Here is a 21,535-nt window from a genome sequence, read left to right on the forward strand (position 1 = left end):
AGGAAGCCCTGCCGGTCTCCCATGTTCATGTGTAGTCTGGTAGAAGCAGCCCAGACCTTCCTTGCCTTAATGTGATTTTGTTTTAAGGATGTTTGCTGTCCTTTCTGAGCCCTAGTCAGGACTACCCAGCTGTACGCCAGCAGCTTCCTTAACTTGGGATTGCTGGGTCATTGACTTCACCAATTTTACCTTCACACAGTGGAGCTATCCTGGATAAGCCTTTTGACACCCATTCAAAAGGTTTTATTATCTACATTTGTGTTCAGAGAATGGTGCTCACATAATGTGTGTGCTGTCTTGAGCAAGAAGACAGCTTTATTCTTATACAAATGTAAAGACAAACATTTCAATGTTAATTTCATAGGTGATAAGATGGTAAGTTAAGGAATTGCCTATGGGAATATTTATTTTACAAAGAAGGGAAATGGAATGTGAAAACTTTATTTTTTAAAATTAATAATCTTTTGAAAACTTTTTTAAAAAGTGTCAAACTGAAGAAATACATATTTCAGTTAAAAATTGTCTCTCATGTTGACTTGGAAAGAAGCTGTAGCCTAAGACCTGTGTCCTGTTTCTTCACTTGTAGTTGTAAGACGTGGTAGGTTTTGTGCTGCTGTGTGTAGGGTCAGTCATGTTAACATGCTTGATTTTCTTTTCAGCTAATTACATGGACAACTGGAAGTGCACTGGGATTCTGAAAGGTAATGGGAGCCCAGTCAATGGGAGTTCTCAGCAGGGAAACTCAAATCCCTCCCTAGGTTCAAACGTTCCAAACCTTCAAAGCTCATTAAATGGATCTTCTGCTGGCAGGTAGGCTGTTTGTGGTAAATTATAAATGATCTTTTTAAATGATTCTGGTAGTCATACTAAGGGTGTGTTATTTCAATTTTAAGAGGGAGTGAAAAAATTCGTACATAATTTTGACACTAGAATTTAAACTTCTTGTAAACTCTTACAGTTTTTACAGGTAGGTTGTGAAGCCTTTGAATTCTGAAATTTAGTGATCTGTCAGTAAAAATGGTCCTGTCTTTTAAGTTTCTGCTTTGCTTTGGCAAAGCAGCGAGAAGAATGAGAAGTATGGTTTAAGAGGGTTTAATCCTAACTAGCTTTAAGGTTTTTAGTGCTTACAATGTGACTTTTTCATAAGGTCAAACTGGAATTGCAAACAAAATATATTAAGTAATGCTTTGTAGAAGAGAGTGAGTTAAATGATCTGGGTTTGTGGTGACACATGCCTGTAATCCTGGCACTCAGGAGCCTGAGGCAGGAGGATCACTGAGTTCGAGGCCAGCCTGGGCTATGTAAGGGAGTTCAAGGCTAGCCTGCACTACATGTGAGACTGTCTCAAAAGAAAATAAAGAAAAAGTTAATGGAGATTGTAAGAAATAATAAAATCTGAGAGATCTTGATTTTTGGAATATTGAGCATGTGTTAGATTCTTGTTTTTCATAATAAATGAAACACTTCATGTAAAGAGTCATCTTTTTGTGTTTATATTCAGGTTTCAAATATGTGCATTTTTAAGCTAAGATTATTAATATGCTTTTGGAATAATTTGGAAAAATTCAGGAAACTTCAAAACCATCCATAAATTGTTCCGTGTTTATTGTCATACTAAGTGGAAGAAAATCGTACTTGAAGCTTCAATTATTTTTATATTGTTAAAAGTTTTATAAAGATGTCTAGCTACTTGATTTTAAAGCTTTAAGTTTTGCATCATTAAAACAATTTCAGGTTGCCATACAGGATAGCGGGTTATATAGATAATTTCATGAAACAGTGAATACTAGGGTTAATCTTACTTAAAATGTGATTTTGGGAACTGCCTGTACTGTGTATTTGCTTTTGTACATAGCTGTGATGTTTTGATCTGTATTCTTGTTGTGCTGATAACCTCTGTGTTAGATCTGTGATGCATTTTCCCTTCTCCATTTGTATTATGTCCTTTAACAGAAAGCACAGCTGAGCACAAGCTAATGGATAACTTTGCTGTTTGCTGCTTGTTGCATGCACACAGGAATGGAAAGTGAGCTCCTTTCCCCTTCCCCAGCGCCGTTTGACCTCTCCCGAGATACACCAGCTGCCTGCTTACTACCACACGCAGTCCAAAAGGCCTTTAAAAAAAAAGTGGAGACCATTTATTTGTACTAGTCAGCTTATTGACACTATTTGAAACTTCAAATATAAACAGAGAGGCTTTTTGTTGAGAGTCACCAAAACAATTTTTTGAAATGTTCCTGAAACTAACTTGGGTTTAAAAATTAAAAGGATAATTATTGTCCTTATAAAGTAGTTGGGAGGAGGTTAACTATCATTTAATTCTTTTTGAAGAAGTATATTTCTTTTGTTTTCTAAAACAATAAGCCAAAATGATAAATTTTTATAATTTTAATTTGAATATTGAATAAATATTTTTCATAAAGATTGTTTTGAGTGCTAATTTGTTTATCTTTTGTAGAGTTGCTTGATATATGATATTCTATATAGTTTTGTCATTTCTTTGTAATATTTTAAAAATATTATTAAAGGTGAATTAGTAAAGTAGTACTAGTAAGATAAAAGTAGTTTGTGCAGATTGTAGCCAAGTAGAACACTTGGTATTGTTTCATGTATAATTTGGTAAAGGAAAATGGAAATACTTTTATAAGTTTTCAATTCATATTCACTAAAGAGATAACTGTTTCTAATATGTATATGTATATATTTATGGTGTGATCCCACAGTTACAAAAGTTTCTATCAAACAAATTTGGAAACATGAGAGAACTAGCTGCGGTTTTACCCAATGTATGCATGCAGATTAACTTAGCATTCCACCACTCGGCTCAGAGTTAGTTTGCTATTTTAATGAATTCCTGTCCTTTGAAGTTCTGACTCTGACAAAGCCAAAAATTTTGCTAAAGTGCGTGCTATTGTGGGTAAGTTATAAAGTGGCAGAAGAATGACAGTAATGCATAAAAAATCTTTAGCCTTTTATTTATTACAACCCTGCAGCTGTTCTGAGGCTCTTGCAGGGAATGAGGGTGTTCCCCATTGCGTAGCAGCCATGCTGTGTAGCGTGAGTGCATGGACCTCAGCATCATGTGTGTACTGAGAGAGTTCCCACTGTGGGCAAAGCAGCCAGCAGAGTGAATCTGTAATCACAGCCTCGCTTGTCTCTGAAAGACAGGGGAATGTTTCAGATTTAGAAAATGGATGCCTTCCTTTGTAACATTCATACTGATAGTTTTTTTTGACATTTTGGGTTTAACGGATTGTATTTCTTTCAAATTTCTGTATTTGCTTAAGTAATCTTGATTTGAGTGAGGGTCTTGATTTGTGCTATTATGTTCTGTTAGTTTTGGCATGAATATACTAAAGCTTTTTTTCCAGCATGTGTTTTCTCCTCTTTGGTTCTCTTTGTATTTACTACTTTTCTCTTTTTCTTCTGTTTTTTTTTTTTTCCTGTTGTTTTTGTTTTGTTTTGGTGTTTTGTTCCTGTCTTCATTGTTTCAGGTATTTCTTTCCCCCTCTGGACTCCCCACGGGCTGGATCGCGATGGTCCAGTTATGCCCAGCTCCTTCCTCCTCCTCTGCTAGAGCACTCTTGCGATGCTGACTCTGCCAGCCTCCAGTATCCTCACCCTCGCAGACGATACCTCTCTCGGCCTCTTAATCCCTTACCTGAGAACGAAGGGGTTTAAAACACCTATCTGACACCTTAAAGGCTTTATGCAGTGCTTATAAGTGTTTCATTCCTGGCTGCTTTTTGTTTTTCTTCATTTTCTTTCAGAAAACTTTTTATTTAGGGTCTGTCTTGCATGTATTAAAACCAGAACAGCGTTTGGATCCTAAACTTGTTTTTGTGTGTGCATCAAAGAAACATTGGCTTCCCTGGTTCATAACCTTTGATGAGAGGAGATGCATACAAGTAACATTTAATGTGAAAGTTGGGCAGTAGCTGACTTCAGGGTGCCTGTTGTGTAAATTTCATTTTGCACTGTTACCATAGTCCTCTGCTTCCTTATACTGGTTAATGTGAAGACATATCATGGAGTTCACTCTGCCTTCCAGACACAGAAATGTTTTTACATTTTACAGGTGATTGTTGCCAGTGACTGATATGTAAGATCATTCCTGTGTATAAAGCAGCAAAAAACATAATGTGGATATTTTTGTCTTTTTTTTTTTTTTAAGGAAATTACCTTTCACTACTTGGAATGACTGTTTAAAGCTTTTATAGTTACTGTCCAAGTAGCTTAATAAAGTATATTTAAAAAATTATGAATCTGTTGCTTTGTAAAAATAGAATTACTTTAAGATACTTGGTAAGGTTTCTTTTACTGTGTCACAGAAACAAAAAGCACAAATACATTTGGAGCAAACAATTATTTTTTGGTGTGTGTACATGTGCATGGGTGCCTGAGTGTGATACTGAGGTTGAACTTGGAACACTCCACCACTGAGGGGCATCTTCTGCCCTTTTTATCTTGAGGCAAGATACTGAGACTTGCCAGTCCAGTCTCAACGTGAGATCTTTTGTGGCACAATAGTTAGAGATTATGGTGTACTTGGTGCATTATGTATAAAAAATGGAAACCTAAATAAGAATTAACATCCAGCACTGACAGACACTGACTTTGAGTCTTAGTCCAACATTGGAATAATTGTCTTCTAAAATATTTTAAAGTTAGAAATTAGAATATACTTGATAGTGTGGTAAAATTATTAAAACTATGGGGCTAATAGTATCTTTCATTTTTTTTCCTTGGGAATGTCGAGGATTTAGCTATTAGGGACAGAACAGCTTTTTGAAAGCCTTGTATGTGTGGGGCTGGGGATTTAGCTCAGCGGCATAAGCGCCTGCCTTGCAAGCAGATAGTCATGAGTTCGATCCCCGGTACTGATAAAAAGGAAAAAGACCCCCCCCCAAAAGAGCATTTTATGTGTGTACAGTTAATCATAGAGATGACATAATTGTCATAATCACATACATTTTAATTTAAATTTCATAGATGCCTTTCCTTAAATTGTGCTTTACTCCCAGAGCTTCTCAACATGCAAAGGATAGAAAGCTGATAGGTTATTTCTTATTAATTTTAAAGAATACTTACTTGAATTTTGTTGTATTTAATCATTAACTAGTTTTGTCTATAAAGTTAGCATTCTAATATTAAACAAATCCTTTCCAAATCTCAGTAGCCTGCCTTTTGTTAAAGGATTTAGAGATCTTAGATCTAACTTACGGATTTCTTTATTAACTCAAGGGTCATTAAACTCTGAATCAGCAGTATCTGTGGTTTCACTCATTGAACCAACTGGAATCAGAATGAGATAACTGAGACTACTCTGCAATGTAATTTAGTGAACGTTGGGCATTCACTCTGCAAGACCCTTCCCTGGAAACTGGTATAATTATAGTAGGCAGTCAGCACACATTGATCTAGTGGGAGAAGGCATTTCTGAGTTTACAAAAGGTAACAGGAGGTCCACTTCGTTGGAAAGGTAGAACCTATTTGAAGCATGAAAACCACTGATTTATCTGAGCTGAGGATTTGGAAGGGATGGAACAGTTGGGAATAATTGAGGCAGTGGATGGTAAGGGAGGATAAGGTTGTATTCCAGGAATAGGATGAGAGTCTGATGAAAGAATAGGGTAAATGTAGGGAACCGTGGGATACTGATATGGCATCATACCTGTGGCCACAAGGTGGAGAGCTCTGGATGCTGGTGGCTGAGGTGTAGTACGCAGAGCACTTGGTCAGGGGAGGCTGTGAGAGATGCCTAGCTCTGAGTTGGGTGGGTATCACTTCTAGCTCACTGGAAGCACCCCAGCTGTGGGGCTCTGCTGGCTCTGTTCTTGGAACAGACTTGGAAATCACAGTGGCAGTTCTTCCTTTCCAGTTGGTAAGGAAGAATAGATATGAAGTATAAGATAATAGCTAATATTTAAATATTTCAGGAGTCCGTGCCTTTTAGACATAGGAGTTAACTGTTAGGTCCTTACAACAAACCAGAGAGGCAGGTGTGCTTATGTCCCTGTTTCATGGATGAGGAAGCTGTCGGCTTAGTGCTGTTGGCCAATGCTGCACTGCACAGGTAGCATGAAGAAGGGGAGCCAGGACCAGAACTTGACAGCCTGGCCCTCAGTGCAGGCTTGCTGCCTGCTGGTAACTGGGATTCTGATCTTTGTCCCTGGAGAACCTGCCAGATTGCTGACTGTTGTGGGGAGGAGCTTTGGCAACTTAAAATGTATGAAGGACACTGTCCACTGTGAATGTCCTAGGGAGACATAAATACCTCCCTCTATTGGGAGGCACTGGCCAAAGAATGACATAGGAACACCTCTCTTAGGGTGGTGCTGACAGATGTAAGAAAGTCCAGCGTGGTGAGTAAATGACTTTTTTTTTTGGTACCAGGAAGCAAACTTGGCACCTTGCACTTGCCAGGCAGGTGCTTATTCTGCTGAGCTGTATCCCTGGCCCATAAGTGACTTTTTAAGGAGTCACTTGCAGAGGCAGCCTAATGGGAAACTGCTAAAGTTGTCAACTCACCTCTTAACCAAGCTTCTGTTTATGTGGGGCTCTAAGTTACACAGCAAAGACAAGAGCCAGTAGCCACAGAAAAAATGACATATTATATGTACTCTTGTTTCCATCCTGCTGGCCTCAGTACCTCATGAGGGCCTACTGCCAAGTGTTACGTGGCTGGATCAGTGTACTAGACATGATCCCAGGAGGTTCCCTGCAAGGAGGTGGGTGCCTGAAAGTGGCCGAGGCAGGAACTGTGACGTTTCTGTCTAGTTGTACCCCACCAAAGCCTTGTGATCACAGGTGGGGCTTTTGGAAGCAGCCTGGAGTACTGGGCTTCTAACTGACTTGTTAAGAGGTGGAGTCTAGTTGGAAGAGGCTGCTCACTGTGGGTCCGACCCATGAGGATGCATCTCCCTTCCTGATTGCCCTTGAGTGTTTCCTGGGTGCCTTAAGATGAGCAGCTTTTTCTCCACTTTGCTTTTCTGCCATACTGTCCTCCTTGGAGCCAGCAGACTGTGTAGTCCTCTAGAGCCTCTAACCTAAGCCAAATTAAACAACCTTTAGGTTGCGGGTGTTGTGTGTTGTCCCAGCAACAAAGAGGCATTTCAGGATGTGTCGAGGCACAGGCTAATTTACTAAGCAAAATTAGGGAAAATAGGGCAGGGACCTTCAGCCTAAAGAACTGAAGGGGACACATCTCTGATGGAGATGAGATTAGCAGGCCAACAAATGAAGAACAGCTTTTAAATTGGATGTCTGGGAATACAGCTCAGTGGCTTGAGCCTGGCAAGCACAATTCTTGGTACCAAAATAAATTGTTGAGTTAGGGTTAGATTAGGTCTAGCTAATTACTTCATTTCATGTCTTTTAACACTCCGGGGCTAATTCGATTTCCTGGAGATGACTGTTTCTGTTTGAGGCAATCTTAGGTTTTTGGAGGCTTGCTGGAATTGAAGGTGAACTTAGGTTTAGATCAATGACAAGCCATCTGGGTGTGGTCACTGGGAACTGAATGTCCCTATAAATCTCTTGGTGTCAGTCTTGAAGGGAGATGAAGATAGGTCTTGTAAATTAAGGGTTAATGAACCAGTGGCTGGGGATTTAGCTCAGCGGCATAAGCACCTGCCTTGCAAGCAGGCGGTTGTGAGTTCCATCCCCGGTACCAATAAATATGAAAAAGACAAAAAAAAAAAAAAAAAAAAAAAAAAAAAGGTTAATGAACCTCGCATTGCCAGTTTTTAGATAGCCCCTTCCTGAGTTATTAACGTGTATGTCCTGAGCAGGGATCTGACTCAAAGTTTTAAGGTAATAAAGGAAACATACGAAATGAAAGTCAAGCTTTATTCTGCTTTAGTTATTTATTGGGCATCTGTAGGACCAAGTGAAGTCACAATGTTTAGCACAATGTTTAGCCCCTGTGTACCTCAGAAGAAAATTGAAATCAAGCTTTTAGTGAGTAACAGATTAGTCAGGGGCCAAGGTCTTTACCTGTCCTTGGCCCTTAATGGTGTTCCCTATCTCAGGAGGACTCTCCCCCAGACACTTCCTGAGCTGCTTCCAGGGCTTCAGAGGATTGGCAGCCTCGCAGGCATTTTAGCCGTTCATCTCCAATTTTTGGCCCTCTGCGGATATACCTTCAAGGGGACTTTGGACGTGAGCGGCCTTTCAGGCCTCGGGTAGACGGATCTCGGAAGGGCGCCCCTCGTGTCGCCGCTGGGTGTGGCGAGAGCTCACCCCTGGCATCCCAAGAACCGCTGGCGCGGGACGGCAGCCGGGAATGTCAATACTGCCCCAGGCGATACCGTACGGGTGCTTATACCGGCAAGAGCGCTGAGGGCTGCGACAAAACTGGGGAGGTGTCGGGAGATGCAGGTGCCTGCGGGAGCGCGCTCAGACTTCAAACCCAACTCGCGCTATCCCCGCCAATCGGCGGTCCCCGCGCGCACCGCCCTTCACGCGGTCCAATCGGAGGGCCATACCGAGGGCCCGCCTTGCAGCCCTGCCCCTTACCGGTGCCGCGAACGGTCGTAAACCCGTGGGGCGTGCGTTACGGCTGGCCGGAAAGGCCGCCGTGTGGGCGGTTCGCGCAGGCTCATTCACGAACGCGCGCCGCTCTGAGTTTTTCCACCTAGTCCGCAGTTGAGGCGCCAGTCTCATCGTGCACCTGGGCGGGTGAGGGGCTCCCGGTTCGCCTGGGCCTGAGAGCCTATCGCCGCTCCGCCTTCGCCGAATGCCTGCTGGCCCTGAGGGGCGGGCGCTTGGCTCCCGGGTTCCGGTCGGTGGCGGCGGGTGCACGCCGTATGTCCCCTCTTTCGAGCCTTGCTTTTCTGTCTAAAACGGATTGGGGGTAACGGGTTAGCCTCACGCTGCGGGGTCTGTTCATGTCACCCCTTTTCGTTGGGTTTCTACTACTGCCTTTGCCTTTATTCTCCACACCTTACCTACCCTTCTTACCTATGGTTTTAAGAACAGACCGCAAAATTAGACACGCAGGTTTAGTCACTCCGCTTTCGCTGTTCTTGATTTCAGACTTCGTTTCCTAAAGCATGAAGTCCTTACGCGCTGGTTTGGAGGACAGCTTTTGATGTGACAGTGTCCCAATTTACGGCTACTATTTGAAGGTCTTTCTTCCGGTGTTTTCACTGCTTCAGAATCAGTCTTTTCTCCAGATTTCGTTTCTGTGGGCAAACTTTACGGTAAGCCTACGTAAATGTCTATTTAGGTCTGAAGTACGTTTTAAAGGGCCAAGAGTAAATGATGAGTGTTGGCGATTTGACTAGACTTAGAGTTCCACAGTATGTACTTTAAATTCTAAAGTACACAGACCTACGTTTTAAGTCAACAGAAAAATAATCTTTCTGTGTTCAGAAATGTTATTAGCACAAATATTGGTAAAATTGTGAAATTTGACGTCATTAATTTAAGGAAATCGCAAGGGGAATCGAAAAGTGTAAGAAAAGATGAGCGTGAAGGGCCAGGAATACCCTTAAGCGTCACATGTGCCTGCCTGGTAAGCACAAGGCCTGAGTTCGACTCCTGGTACCCAAAAAACAAACAAGAAATGACAGAAGTGTTATTTATCAGTTTAGATGGTGCCGGAAGGTGGTGGAGGGAGGTTTCATCTTATACAGAGGGATGTTAGGGATTTTTCCTTTTAGGAAAAGCTTAGGAATGTGGTTTGTCTATGATGTTGTAGAACAGTGTGATCCTTTCTGAAAACAAGTGGAATGAGGTACAAATGCATTGTGTTGCCTTTGCACCCATAACAATAGCCCTAAGTGCATCCTAAAATAGAGGCTGTTAACTCCCTATGGGGCTGCTTTATTTAATTTTTCACATAATTTTTCACATAATTTTTCATTTCTAGTACTAGATAGATACAATTATGTTGTATGAATGTTCCTTGTTTACATCTAAGTTTTTTTTGATTTGTCCCTTTTTGAAAGGTGATAAATGAAGGAATTCAGTGTATTTTTAGTGTGGTGTTTATATGTTTATAAAAGAAGGAAGCGTTTTGTAGTTATAAAGGTAGACTTGAGCAGACTAGTTGGAAGACTTACGCAGTAGTTTTGATTAAAAAGTGCTGGGCTGCAGACATTGAGAATACAGTGGGTCTCAGTTCCAGAGGTAAAGTTGAAGTCAGGTGCATTAGAAATTGCTTATCAACAGAGCAAGGGAGATGAAAATGGACCTTGTATCCAGCTTACAGAGCCAGTGAGATGGGGATGTTGTGGTTTAAGACTAATGATAACAGGAAGAGCAGGTGAAAGAAAGGTGATAGGTTGGCTTTGTGTTTGTTGATTTGCACTATGTGAGAGGCAAGGTGGAAATATGGGTCTAGAATGCAAGTTAGAAGTCTGGGCTGAAGGTGATTTAAAGATGAAGGAGGTGGTTTTGATGCACAGGAAAGAATATTCTGGGGTCAGACTTGCCAAATAGGGAATCCCTTTTTTCCACTTGCCCTGTGTGATCTCAGAGTTTCTTGATTTCCTTTCTTGGGCTGGTTTCCTAAATAGTAAGGGTAATGGCTACTTTTCAGATTGGTATAAGGATTAGAAAAATGCACATAAAGTAATATATTACTTTTGATAATAGGATGGACACAAAATATTAGCAAGTTAGCTAGAGGTTATAGATTATTTCTTTCAAAATGTGTTCCGACCTCTCCAACAGGTACTAGATATCTATCGGTGAAAAAGATAGGCATTTTCCTAGGAAACTGACCCTGTGAATATAAGTATCCCGGAAAAGGGGTAAAGTAAACGTTCTTTCTTTCCCTCTTATTTCACAAATATTTGTTGAGTACCTATTATGTGATAAGCATTGTTTTAGGTGTTGGGAACCAGTGATGGACATATATACAAGGTCTTTCACTGTTGTTTTGTTGAGACAGTGTGTCACCTTCTAGTTCAGGCTGACTGTGAACTCACTATGTAGCCCCTCAGGCTGGCTTTGAACTTGTGGTGATTGTCTTACCTTAGCCTCCCAAGTGCTAGGTGCTAGGATTATTTCCAAAAGATGAAAAATATTTCCAAAAGATGAGAAGTATAAAATAAAAAGCGGCCTTTATTCTGAGAACACGGAGAGAGACGACCGGCACCCCTACCGCTGGCATCCGGCGATATCTCCAGCGGACACGTGGCGTGGGGGCATGTAAATAGCCTCGGTTTGGGGTGGAACCTAAGGTGGGCATTAGGGATGCACAGGTAGCTCATTGGTCCTAGGTTTGGTACCATATGTAAATTTCCAGGGGCTGGAAGATGGCATCACAGGTAACTTCCTAGGGGCAGGGGAGATAGGGGCTTCCTGCTTCTGGTTGAGGCTTTCCTGGCTACAGTGTCCTATCTGGGCCAAAACCCTTTCATATCCTGTCTTATGATTATTATTATGGAAAGGGGCAAAGATTTCACTCTTTAACTACTTCCTGCTGGCAGAGGGCGCTGTATTGGAGCCTAGGGGAGTCAACGGGATGAAGGTTTGATGCCCAGGTAGACACTGGTGCCGGGTGTTTTGACCAGGACCACTTCACTGGTGAATGCATGTATGTTAGACTGGAAAAACAAAGAGACAAGATGTTATGAGGAGACATGGCACTGTCATATTTAAGGACCCAGGTGAGGTAGAGGGAAAGGTGCTTTTGATTTAGACATGTTCCATAGTAAGGCAGAATTCTGAAAATTAAATGTGAGGTTAGGAGAGATGATGTTATGAGAGGTGATTACTCCCCCATCTGAAAGCATAAAAGTTAAGAGGGTAGGTGTATAAAACTTGTCTCTGGTCCAGGAGTTGAACTGAAAGAAATAGGGGGAGCAGGGAAGGCGGTGGCTGTACCAATATAGGGAAGGTAAGGGCTTAGGCTTTCAGGGATGTCACGTTTAACCAGACAGCTGAGGGTAGAAAGAACTGCAACTGTTGTCATATAGAACATTATGAAGATTATCTTACGCATGATGTGGGAGTCTTTAGGAAAGACTGTCAAGAGTCCTGCTATAAAAATGATCATTAATAGAATGTAAAAAATTAGGAACCAAAGTGGATAACAAAACATGACTTAGCCTGTTAACTGTGGCTGCGAGGCCTTTGTGAGACGGAGATGGGTAGGCGACAGAAGATGAGATAACTACTCAGAATGATCAGATTTAGGGCTGGGAGGGCACCTCTTAGCCTGAGTGATGTGAAACCAGGATGGGAGTCCAGCAACTTTGATTTAGGCATGGGTCGCTGTAACCTGGTTGTATCAGCAGTTTATCTGGTTGTGGGAAAGGCTTTTAAGTATCTTGAAAAAGTATAAACAAAGTGAGAGGACAAAATGTATCTGTTAGTCTTGACCAGGGTTGTCTGACAAATTGGTGAATAAGAAAGGAAGGGGGTGGTCTTATATCACTGAGGTGAGGTTATTAGTGATAACAGGTAGAAGCTGTTGAGGGCTCAGTGTGTCTAAGTCAGCCTATATAAAAGGCATTTTAAGATTTAGGACTGGGACCTGCACAAAATAGGCCCTGTTTGTAAACGGCATAGGTTGACTATCAATACCCCGTCATAGAGATTGAGGACTTAATATAGCAGCCTGAATACTCAGAAAGAACTCTGTATATATGGCCTCTATGTCCACAAATATAGAGAATGTCTTACCTGAGATTTTAGTGCAACTTGGAATCTGAGATGGACACCTTAAAGGGGGCTGTTGTTGCCCTGAACCCCCTCAGTCTTCGGCAGCATTTTGTCAGCGATGAATCTGGCAGTGTCGACATTTTATATGAGGGCTAGAAGTTAGGATGACTTACTTACTCTCTGGTGGCTAGGACAGTCCAGCAGCCCTGGAGGAAGGTCTGAAAGAACGCCAGGATGGGGCATTTTCTTGTCCAATGTCTTCTGCATTTGAGTGTGGTCCATGGGGGGGCCAGGCAGCTCCACCTTGTGTAGGTTTACCTGCCTCAGAACTCCAAGTGTCACAAGTGTTAAAAATATGAAAAACCATATTAAGATCTGTATAGGTTTGAAGGTCAAGTTTTGCCTTTTTGTTTGGGATTTGGACTACAGTAAAAGGTATCTATAGAATTAAGTAAGTATACAGGAGTTTAATATTGGCATTTCAGATCAGAGAGCAGGCTTTATCTGGATGGCATATCGCTTTTTATAGGGTGACACGTAGAATTAACAAAAAAAAGCTTTAGTCTGCCCGAAAAGGCTTTAATGGAAACATTTTGCAGTAAAGGTTTAGCAATCTTATGAATAAATCTATCAAAACTGATCTAATATTGTCAAATTTTGAACACATTTACTTTTTAAAGTTGTTATTTGCAGTAGTATGAACCAAGACAAATAAAACTTAGAAGAAAACCCTTGTCTTGAAATACAGCTAGTGATTCCCAGCAAAAAGGAATTTATAACCTTAGTTATTAAACAGGAGATTGGTGAAGGCTTTGATTGATAAACAAGGCTGGTAAAATTATCAGGTGGCCAGTAACTTTGATTAAATGGCTTGAGAATTGTGATAAAAAAAATAGCACCTCTGGAGTGGAGCTGAATTGTAAAAAAACATGCCTGAGCAGAGCCGCTGAGCTGCTGTTTCGCAGCACACGGGCAGAGCATGTCCAGGGTGGGGGTGGGGTGAGTGCCGGGATGTAGCGCTCAGGGGCAGGCTGGGACTGCCCCCGGGAATGTGTGAGGCGGCGGTGACAGCGTGACAGCGGCACATGGGGGAGGGAGGGGCTGGGAGGGCATGTGGGGAGGGGTTGGGAGGCGGCCCGACACAGCACAAGAAGCTGGAACTGCTTGTAGGGCGCGAGGATTAGAAAGCCAATTTAGGAACACAGCTGGGTTTTTATTAGCCTCCTGAACCTGTTTTAAAAGTTTGTTATAGTTAGTAAGCTTGTCCTGCTCTGGCACAGCAATAGACCCAGGGTCATTATCAGCAGTGTTTACCTTATGTCTGTGATTAGCTTCTTTTTGAGCTGCTTGCCACAGCTGATTTTGTTCTTGTGAGCTGAGAGTGGTATTTAGAATTACATAAACATCCTTAAAATGTAAATCATAACAATTAGTAATAAATTTAAATTGCCTGATATAATTCTGTGGGTCAACAGAGAAGCTACCTAATTTATGGGTAATCTGAGATAGATCAGAAAGGAAAAAAGGCACATGGATGTTAACAAGTCCCTCGGAGCCAACTTGCTCCCGAAGTGGTAGCAGAGCCTGAGGAGAAGATTCCGGAGCAGAGGGCCTTTGGGCAGCCATCCATCCGGTAGACACGTGTGAGCAATCATTTGTAGAGTGGCTACAGAGCTGCTGCCGGTCACCCTGGGAAACACAGGCAGATGGCGTCTCACTGTGTGCCTTGCAGCGAGAGGACTGCTGTTGGCAGCACAATGAAGTGTCATGTGCACTGCAACAGGGCGGCTGTTGCAGTTCACAAGAGGAGCCACAAGGGGGCACCCGTTGACAGTGAGGGTCCTGGGAACATGGCGGCGCCTTGTCACATGACCCCAAATGTGGTGGTGCCCATCGCCATGTGACCCTCCTGAACATGGCGGTGCCATGCCACGTGGCAGAGGGTTGCAACATGGCGACTGTTCCCGGTGCAAGCTGAAACAATCACACGGCCTGCTGGAAGGACATAGCGACCAAGACCTAGTATGGTGGGCGGGCGGTGAGAATGCTGTAGGGGATGGAGAATTCTCAGGAGAACAAGAAATCAGAGACTTTGAGGAAGCGCTAACAGTGATTAGAGTTGCTGGTAGAGTTATGGGTCCCAGAAGATGGAGGGGAAGAGGATCACACAGTGGGAGATAACTGCGACACAGGGATTAGAGCTGCTGGGAGAGTTATGGGTCCTGGAAGGTGGAGAGGGAGAGGCTCGCACAGCAGGAGGTAACTGCAACGCATTGGGACCAGGACTGCTGAGAGAATCAGGCATAGCGGGAGGGGAGAGTGGTCCTGTGGGAGATAATGGCAGGGATCAAGTTTAGGGGTAGGCAGGCAGCAGCTGGGAAAACACCGGAGGGCAGGATGGAAAAGTTTGCGGTGCAGTAGAGTTAGCTAAAAGTATCTGAGCAGGAGCACAAGACTTAATGAGAGATGGGCATGTTCCCAGAATAAGAAAGGCCTGAATATAAGGGAGTTCTAATAACTTATTGCCGGCTTGACAGAAATCATACAAGTTCCTGAGAATGCAGGGGTCAAATGTTCCTTTTTTGGGCCAACGCTTGCCGATAAGCGGGTAGGTTGGCCAGACTTTCTGGCAGTAAAAAGTTAATTGTTTAGCTTTTTAGGTACTTTTAATTTTTAGAGTACATAAATTGTAAATTAGGCATTGTAAAGGCATCTTTTGGGAGTTAGAAAATACATTCCCCATGACTGATTCAGGCAAGAAAAAAGCCAGTGGTCCAGAACAAGCCGTCACTCGTTTGTGGCACCACATGGTGGCTACGGTTCCAAAAACTCATATATTCCAGTTGTCACTGAGAGATTTACAAGTGGAGCCCACGTGGGGTCAGTAACAGTTTTGCCCGTGAAAGTGCAAGGCTTTAAGGGAAGTGAGGCGATTCTTTCAGTGTGGGTGGTCCAAAAATCTCTGCTTTGGGCTATCCGAACCCAAAGAACGTGAGAGATTTTATAGAGTGTGGACACAGGTTTGCCCAGAAAGAACCCTGCCCTGGGCTGTCCTAAGGACATGAAAATGCACAGACCCACGCAGACGGGGAGAACAGTCAACTGGGGCTACCCAGTGCCAGAAGTTCCCCGGGGAGTGCTCACCTGAAATCAATCTGGCCGATGCTGAGTGCAGGCAGCTGGCGACAAGGACGTCTCGGGAGAGGAAAATGCTCGGAATTATTCCAGGATGTTATCTGGTTATGGGCTAGGGGACTCAACTGGGTGTGTCCCAGGAGTCAATCGCCTGCCAGTCCAAGTCATGGCACCAAATGCTAGGATTATTTCCAAAAGATGAGAAGTATAAAATAAAAAGCGGCCTTTATTCTGAGAACACGGAGAGAGACGACCGGCACCCCCACCGCTGGCGTCCGGCGATCTCTCCGGCGGACACGTGGCGCGGGGGCCTGTAAATAGCCTCGGTTTGGGGTGGAACCTAAGGCAGGCATTAGGGATGCACAGGTAGCCCATTGGTCCTAGGTTTGGCGCCATATGTAAATTTCCAGGGGCAGGAAGATGGCGTTACAGGTAACTTCCTAGGGGTAGGGGAGATAGGGGCTTCCTGCTTCTGGTTGAGGCTTTCCTGGCTACAGTGTCCTGTCTGGGCCAAAACCTTTTCACTAGGATTACAGGTATAGGCCACCACATCCAGCTTAGGCCCTTGCTCTTAGAGGAAAATTGTTTTGGTGGAAGAAGACAGGCACAAAACAGTGGTAAGGGCTTGGAGACATTAGAATAGGTGTGATGGACAGTGAGATCACCTTGGATTTGATTAGGAAAGGTCAGGAGAAAGCTACCATGCAAAGATCTTGGAGAATATTCTTTGAGTTCCTGAGTTGGTTTAGGTTTGGGAGAGCTACAGGGACAGAAAATCCCTTAGGTGATAAGAGTGCCTAAGGGGGTATGAGGTGAGGTAGGAGAGGTGACAAGGCCTCCCAAGGTTTCTTAAGGTCACTGTACCTGATTCCTGGTCCACAGTCTTTTGGATTGCTGGGTGGAAGGAGTAGAAATGTGGAAATGGGGCTTTTAGTCTGGAAGGGTATAGTGGGAGGGCTCAGGTTATCTTTTGCACATGGGTTTATGGGTAGGGTTACACCCTAGTGATCTTAACTCAAACACTTTCAGGTGCAAGAACAGGACAGTAAATCAGCTGGAAATTATAGGCCCCACCTGCTGCCAGGCAAAGCACATCTACTGGTATAGGGTATGTTTTGTACATGAGTTTTGTCCTCAAAAGGCCACTGTACCAGTAGATGTGCTTTGCCTGGCAGCATTGTTTTGATTGTGCATCATTGTCTTCAGGTGGGGCCTATATTTCCAGCTGATTTACTGTCCTGATTTCTTGTGCCTGAAAGTGTTTGAGTTGACATCTCCAGGGTGTATGATATAAGCTGCGTAACCTAGAGCTGAGGTCAGAATCCTGGATAACCGTAGTGTAGGAGGAGCAGATAGGAAGGGGGAGTCAGGTAAGATGCAGAAGCAGGAGCTGTGGAGCATTCAGTTCTCCTGGATGCTTGGTGAGGGAGGAGAAGAAGGCAGTTACAGGAAATTCCCGTGACTGATAGGCCAGGTTTTCTGGCTCCTTCCATTCTAATATGGGAGAATTTTGAGCATATTTACAGAAATCCAGAAGGGAGGATAGTTAGAAATATGAATGAGAGGGAAATGCCTCAGGAAGTGCTTATTGACTTAAAACTGGCAATGATTTGTTGTGTATTGACATTGAAAACATTTATCCATCCTTCACCCAGCAGCTGTGCCGAGGGCTCCTCTGCTAGCGCTGCTGTAGGAGTGCAGTGCTGAATTACCAAACAAGCAGAGCATATGTTTGGGAAAAGCAGATGAAGAAGTGAATGCATAGTCAGTGCTGAGTGATGTGCAAAGCTCTGGTGATCACAGGCACAAAATTGTGGAAGAGAAGATGGGCAAGATGAGTGTACACCTGGGCCTCGGAGTGGGTGGAGGTTGAGGCCAGGGCAGAGCCTACTGATACTTCTGAGGGATAGTGGTGGGGCTGGGATGGCAGTGCTGAGTAGTGGAAGAAGACCAGTCAGGAACTCTGCTGCCCTTGTGGGCCATCAGGGCCATCAGGACTGACTTTCACCTGAGTGCTTGGGAAATGCAGCAGTGCAGGGAGGGTGTGAGCAAGGGATGGTGGATCCAGATCTGTTTCCCTGAGGCTGGAGGCAGCGCAGGCAGGAGATAGTAGTGGCAGTGGAAACTCTGAGGCTTGGTGGGTTTTGGATGCTCCTCAAAGCCTAGCCTTTAGGAGGTGCTAAGGTATTGTGCAAGGTGTGTGACGTGAAGATCAGTTTTGGCCCTCATGTTTAGCTTAAGCAGTTAGAGATCGGAGCTGTCATCTTCTCTGGTGATGAAGACTGAAGGGCAGGCTTTCTCGAGGGATGGAAGCAGGTACAGTCCAGATTTGAGTTTATACATTGGATGTGATGGTGTACATTTGTAATTCGAGCATGTAGAAGTCTGAGCCAGGACAATGGTTGATAGTTCAAGCATAAGTGGGCTACATAGCAAGTTGAAGGCTAGTCTGAACTACATAGTGAGATGCTGTCTCAAAAAAAAAAAAAAAATGAGTTTTAGGTGTCCATTAGGGGTCTAAGTGAAGATGCCTTGCTGGTAGTTGAGTATCTGGGGTTCAGGAGGAGAATCTCAGACTAGAATATAGCTTTCTTAGGATGTTCAAAGCTCTAACACTGAAAGTAGTGTAGCAGGGGTAAGGGGGAGAGAGGGAGGACTAGGACTAGCCCCGAGCTTTCCACTGTTGGGGAGGAGCAGGAGATACAGGGAAGAAAAGAAGCAGCTAGAGAGCTGGAAAACTGGCAGCTGCATCTAGAGGTCAAGTGAAGGATCATGGACCTTGCGTGTTCCGTTAGATTGAGGTAGCTTTCTAGGACCTGGCAGCAGGAAGGTGAGTGTGATATTGACTGGCCCTGTTGGATTTGGACAGAGGCCTGACAGGGATGAGCTCAGGAGGCCTCAGACAGCAGACAGCAGACAGCACACAGCATGGAAGGGGGTGCAGGGAAGACTGGCATGGGGAAGAGAGGCTCTGCTGGAGAGATTGTGGAGGCTTGGAGAAGGATTGGGCCAGGTGCAGAGTGGAGAGATGAGCTTCCGTGCCCAAACTTTATGCTCTTTGAACTTTCTATTTTACTGAATAATTCAATTAGTTTGTGCTACCAGGAAGCTATTAGAACAAACTTATTCTTACCAGTCTTCCTCTGGGTTGATTTGTATCTGTCCTAATAATGAGATGATGAGTTTACTGTTGGGTGTCTCTTCTCAGCTATAAAGCAGCAAGGTATTCTGAGACTTTCTCTACCAGAGAGTATTTTTTTTTTTGTCTTTTTCCTTTTTATCAGTACCGGGGATCGAACTCACGACTGCCTGCTTGCAAGGCAGGTGCTTATGCCGCTGAGCTAAATCCCCAGCCCCACCAGAGAGTATTTTCATGTGATGTTCTTTCTTAGGGATGTTGCAAAAAAAAAAAAAAAATTGTTTCCTAAGGTTATTAATTTCTTAAAATTATTAAAACTTGCATTTAACCACTTGGAAAGGTTTTATAGTAATATTTATTTATAAAAATACTTTTGTCACTACAGTGAGATGGAAAGTTTTCAAGGCATAACAGAAGAATCATTTCCAAGTTTTCTAACCAATTCGTTACTTGGTAATAGTGGGATTTTGGAAGATGTCACTCTTTCTTCAAATCTTGGGCTGCCTGTTGCTGTTTCTACACTTGTGAGGAATAGAGCCACCTCTGATGATAGGTAAGATACCTGCATCTGCTTGTGCCAAGCCGAGCTGTGTCTACAAGACTGAAGTTAGGCCTGAGATTGCCAGGTCTTGGTTTTTGTCTCCCACTCTGCTTCTCTTTGTACCCATGTCATTCTGTCCTCTCTCTCATCTCACTGGTTTGTATCTGTTTTCTCACTCCATGTTTCAGAGTATGGTAGCACAGATTTGGAAGAATCCCTGAGTCCATTTGTTGTAGCTACACAAGGAGGCTAATGAACTGTCTCCTACGGGTAACTCTCCTGAAGCCAGGCCCTGTGGCTGTGGCATGGGGTTGCTGGTGTGTTTCATCCTGTGCCAAAGCTGTTTTATGCTTTCTTTCAGCCCGGGTCATGCTGCCCTAGGCTGGCATGGCTGTCTTCCTCCTGTAGCCTCTCGTCTGTCTGTGCTCCTGAACTGGCCCAGTGCTTTCTTTGGTAACCCTAAATTTCCCAAGTTTGGTTTGTTTCTTAGGGACTAAACCGGCATTTATTTTCTTAACTACTTTTTTTTTTTTTTTGTCTTTTTCATTTTTTTTATCGGTACCAGGGATCGAACTCACGACTGCCTGCTTGCAAGGCAGGCACTTACGCCGCTGAGCTAAATCCCCAGCCCCTTCTTAACTATTTTTACCCAGTTTTATAAACCAGATAGATGTTGGGTTAAATATACCATATTTACCTTACTCCAAATGTGTTGTTCACAGTGCATATGGTCTTATGGGTAAATACCTGCCCCTTCTCCACCTCTTTTCCTAGCCACATGGTGAGGATTACCGTCTTTACCTTTGGCACAGAGGCTGCTTGTCCTTTTGGCTTTATGGTGTGTGGTTATGTTGATGCAGATCATCACTCTATTGCCATCCACAGTTTCTGGTGCTCTGCACAGAAGGTAGTGGCTTTGGACACTGGACATACTATTTGTCCTCTTCCCCTGGTGGCTGGTGAATTTTAAACGTGATTTAATTCTTAACAATTTTGTGTAGGTGTTCTGATGTCCAGGCCTCCTACCTGGAGGGAAGGTTTTCAGCTCCATCTGAGTCGTCTTCCTGTTGCTGCAGTGATGCTGAAGCCCAGGGAAAGTTGCAGCTCAGCTTCCAGGATGAGGAGTAAGTTCGTGCTGTCCTGAGCTGTATGCAGTGGGACTGTGTCTCTCACCAATTCTAGACATCCTGAGTTTCTTCATACATTTTAATCATGTTTTTAGCTCCTTAAAACACTTAGAGGTTTCTTTCTGCCACTCCCTCTTCACCCTCCTTGCCCTGTGAGCTGCTATGGACCCAGGAACCTGCAGGAGTTGGAGGAAAAATGTCCTTTAGGGCATCATCAGTTTCCTTTTCTGACTAGATCCAGACTGTTTCTTCTAACAGTGTCCATTTTTTTGCTTTTTGAATGATGAAATATATAACTGATTAGTGGATATTTTATAAACCTAACCAACATTTTTTTTTTTCATTTTTTTTGTTATTGGTACCACGGATTGAACTCACGACTGCCTGCTTGCAAGGCAGGCGCTTACGCCACTGAGCTAAATCCCCAGCCCCATAAACTTAACCAACATTTTGCTACTAATCTATGCCCTTATTTAAAAAAACCTTCTCTTTAGAAAAAAGCGCAACACAGAAAGTCCACATTTGTCCCATGCTGTCGTGAAGCTGTCGTCTCTTCAGAGTGAAGGACCAGGAGCAGAAGAGCAGCCTGCTGACCCTGTCACTGCCTGCCGGGCTCCTGCCCCTACAGATAGAGCTTCAGCTCCAAAGCGAGCCCCAGGTTCTGAACTACTAGGGGGTCATTTCTGATTCATGTGTTTAAAGTTTGTGCTCTCATTTTCCCTTTGGTGGACTGTCATTTAGCAATCTAGAAATGTTTCTCTCTACATGTACCTAATGCTGTTGTGTTCAGGGCATGTTATAGGAGAGTGTCTCTTCACTGGTCCTCTGCAACCATGGCTGAGGTCATCCTTTCTTTGGAAGTAATGCCAGGCCAGGTGGCCATGGTGTGCTGATGTTTGTGAGGCCTGTTATGCTATAGGTGTCACGCTCCTCTCACTGATATGTTTATGTTCCTCTTGAGTCATTTTTGTT

At 43.6% G+C, this 21,535-nt stretch overlaps 1 protein-coding gene across 1 annotated transcript in view; it reads left to right on the top strand.

Moving 5' to 3' along the window:
* The window catches only part of Cep192 (centrosomal protein 192), a 96,877-nt gene that overhangs the window by 18,093 nt on the left and 57,249 nt on the right, over positions 1-21,535 (top strand). Inside the window, exons 8-15 of the mRNA XM_063232035.1 lie at positions 660-810; positions 3,495-3,679; positions 8,152-8,382; positions 8,508-8,590; positions 8,643-8,785; positions 19,281-19,448; positions 20,438-20,560; positions 21,058-21,221. Of these exons, the coding sequence (XP_063088105.1) occupies positions 660-810; positions 3,495-3,679; positions 8,152-8,382; positions 8,508-8,590; positions 8,643-8,785; positions 19,281-19,448; positions 20,438-20,560; positions 21,058-21,221 (1,248 nt within the window). The remainder of the gene's footprint in view (positions 1-659; positions 811-3,494; positions 3,680-8,151; positions 8,383-8,507; positions 8,591-8,642; positions 8,786-19,280; positions 19,449-20,437; positions 20,561-21,057; positions 21,222-21,535) is intronic.

The sequence above is a fragment of the Cavia porcellus genome, unplaced genomic scaffold, assembly GCF_034190915.1.
Source record: "Cavia porcellus strain 051 isolate PalLab524CR breed Dunkin Hartley unplaced genomic scaffold, mCavPor4.1 scaffold_20, whole genome shotgun sequence".
Lineage (NCBI taxonomy): Eukaryota > Metazoa > Chordata > Mammalia > Rodentia > Caviidae > Cavia > Cavia porcellus.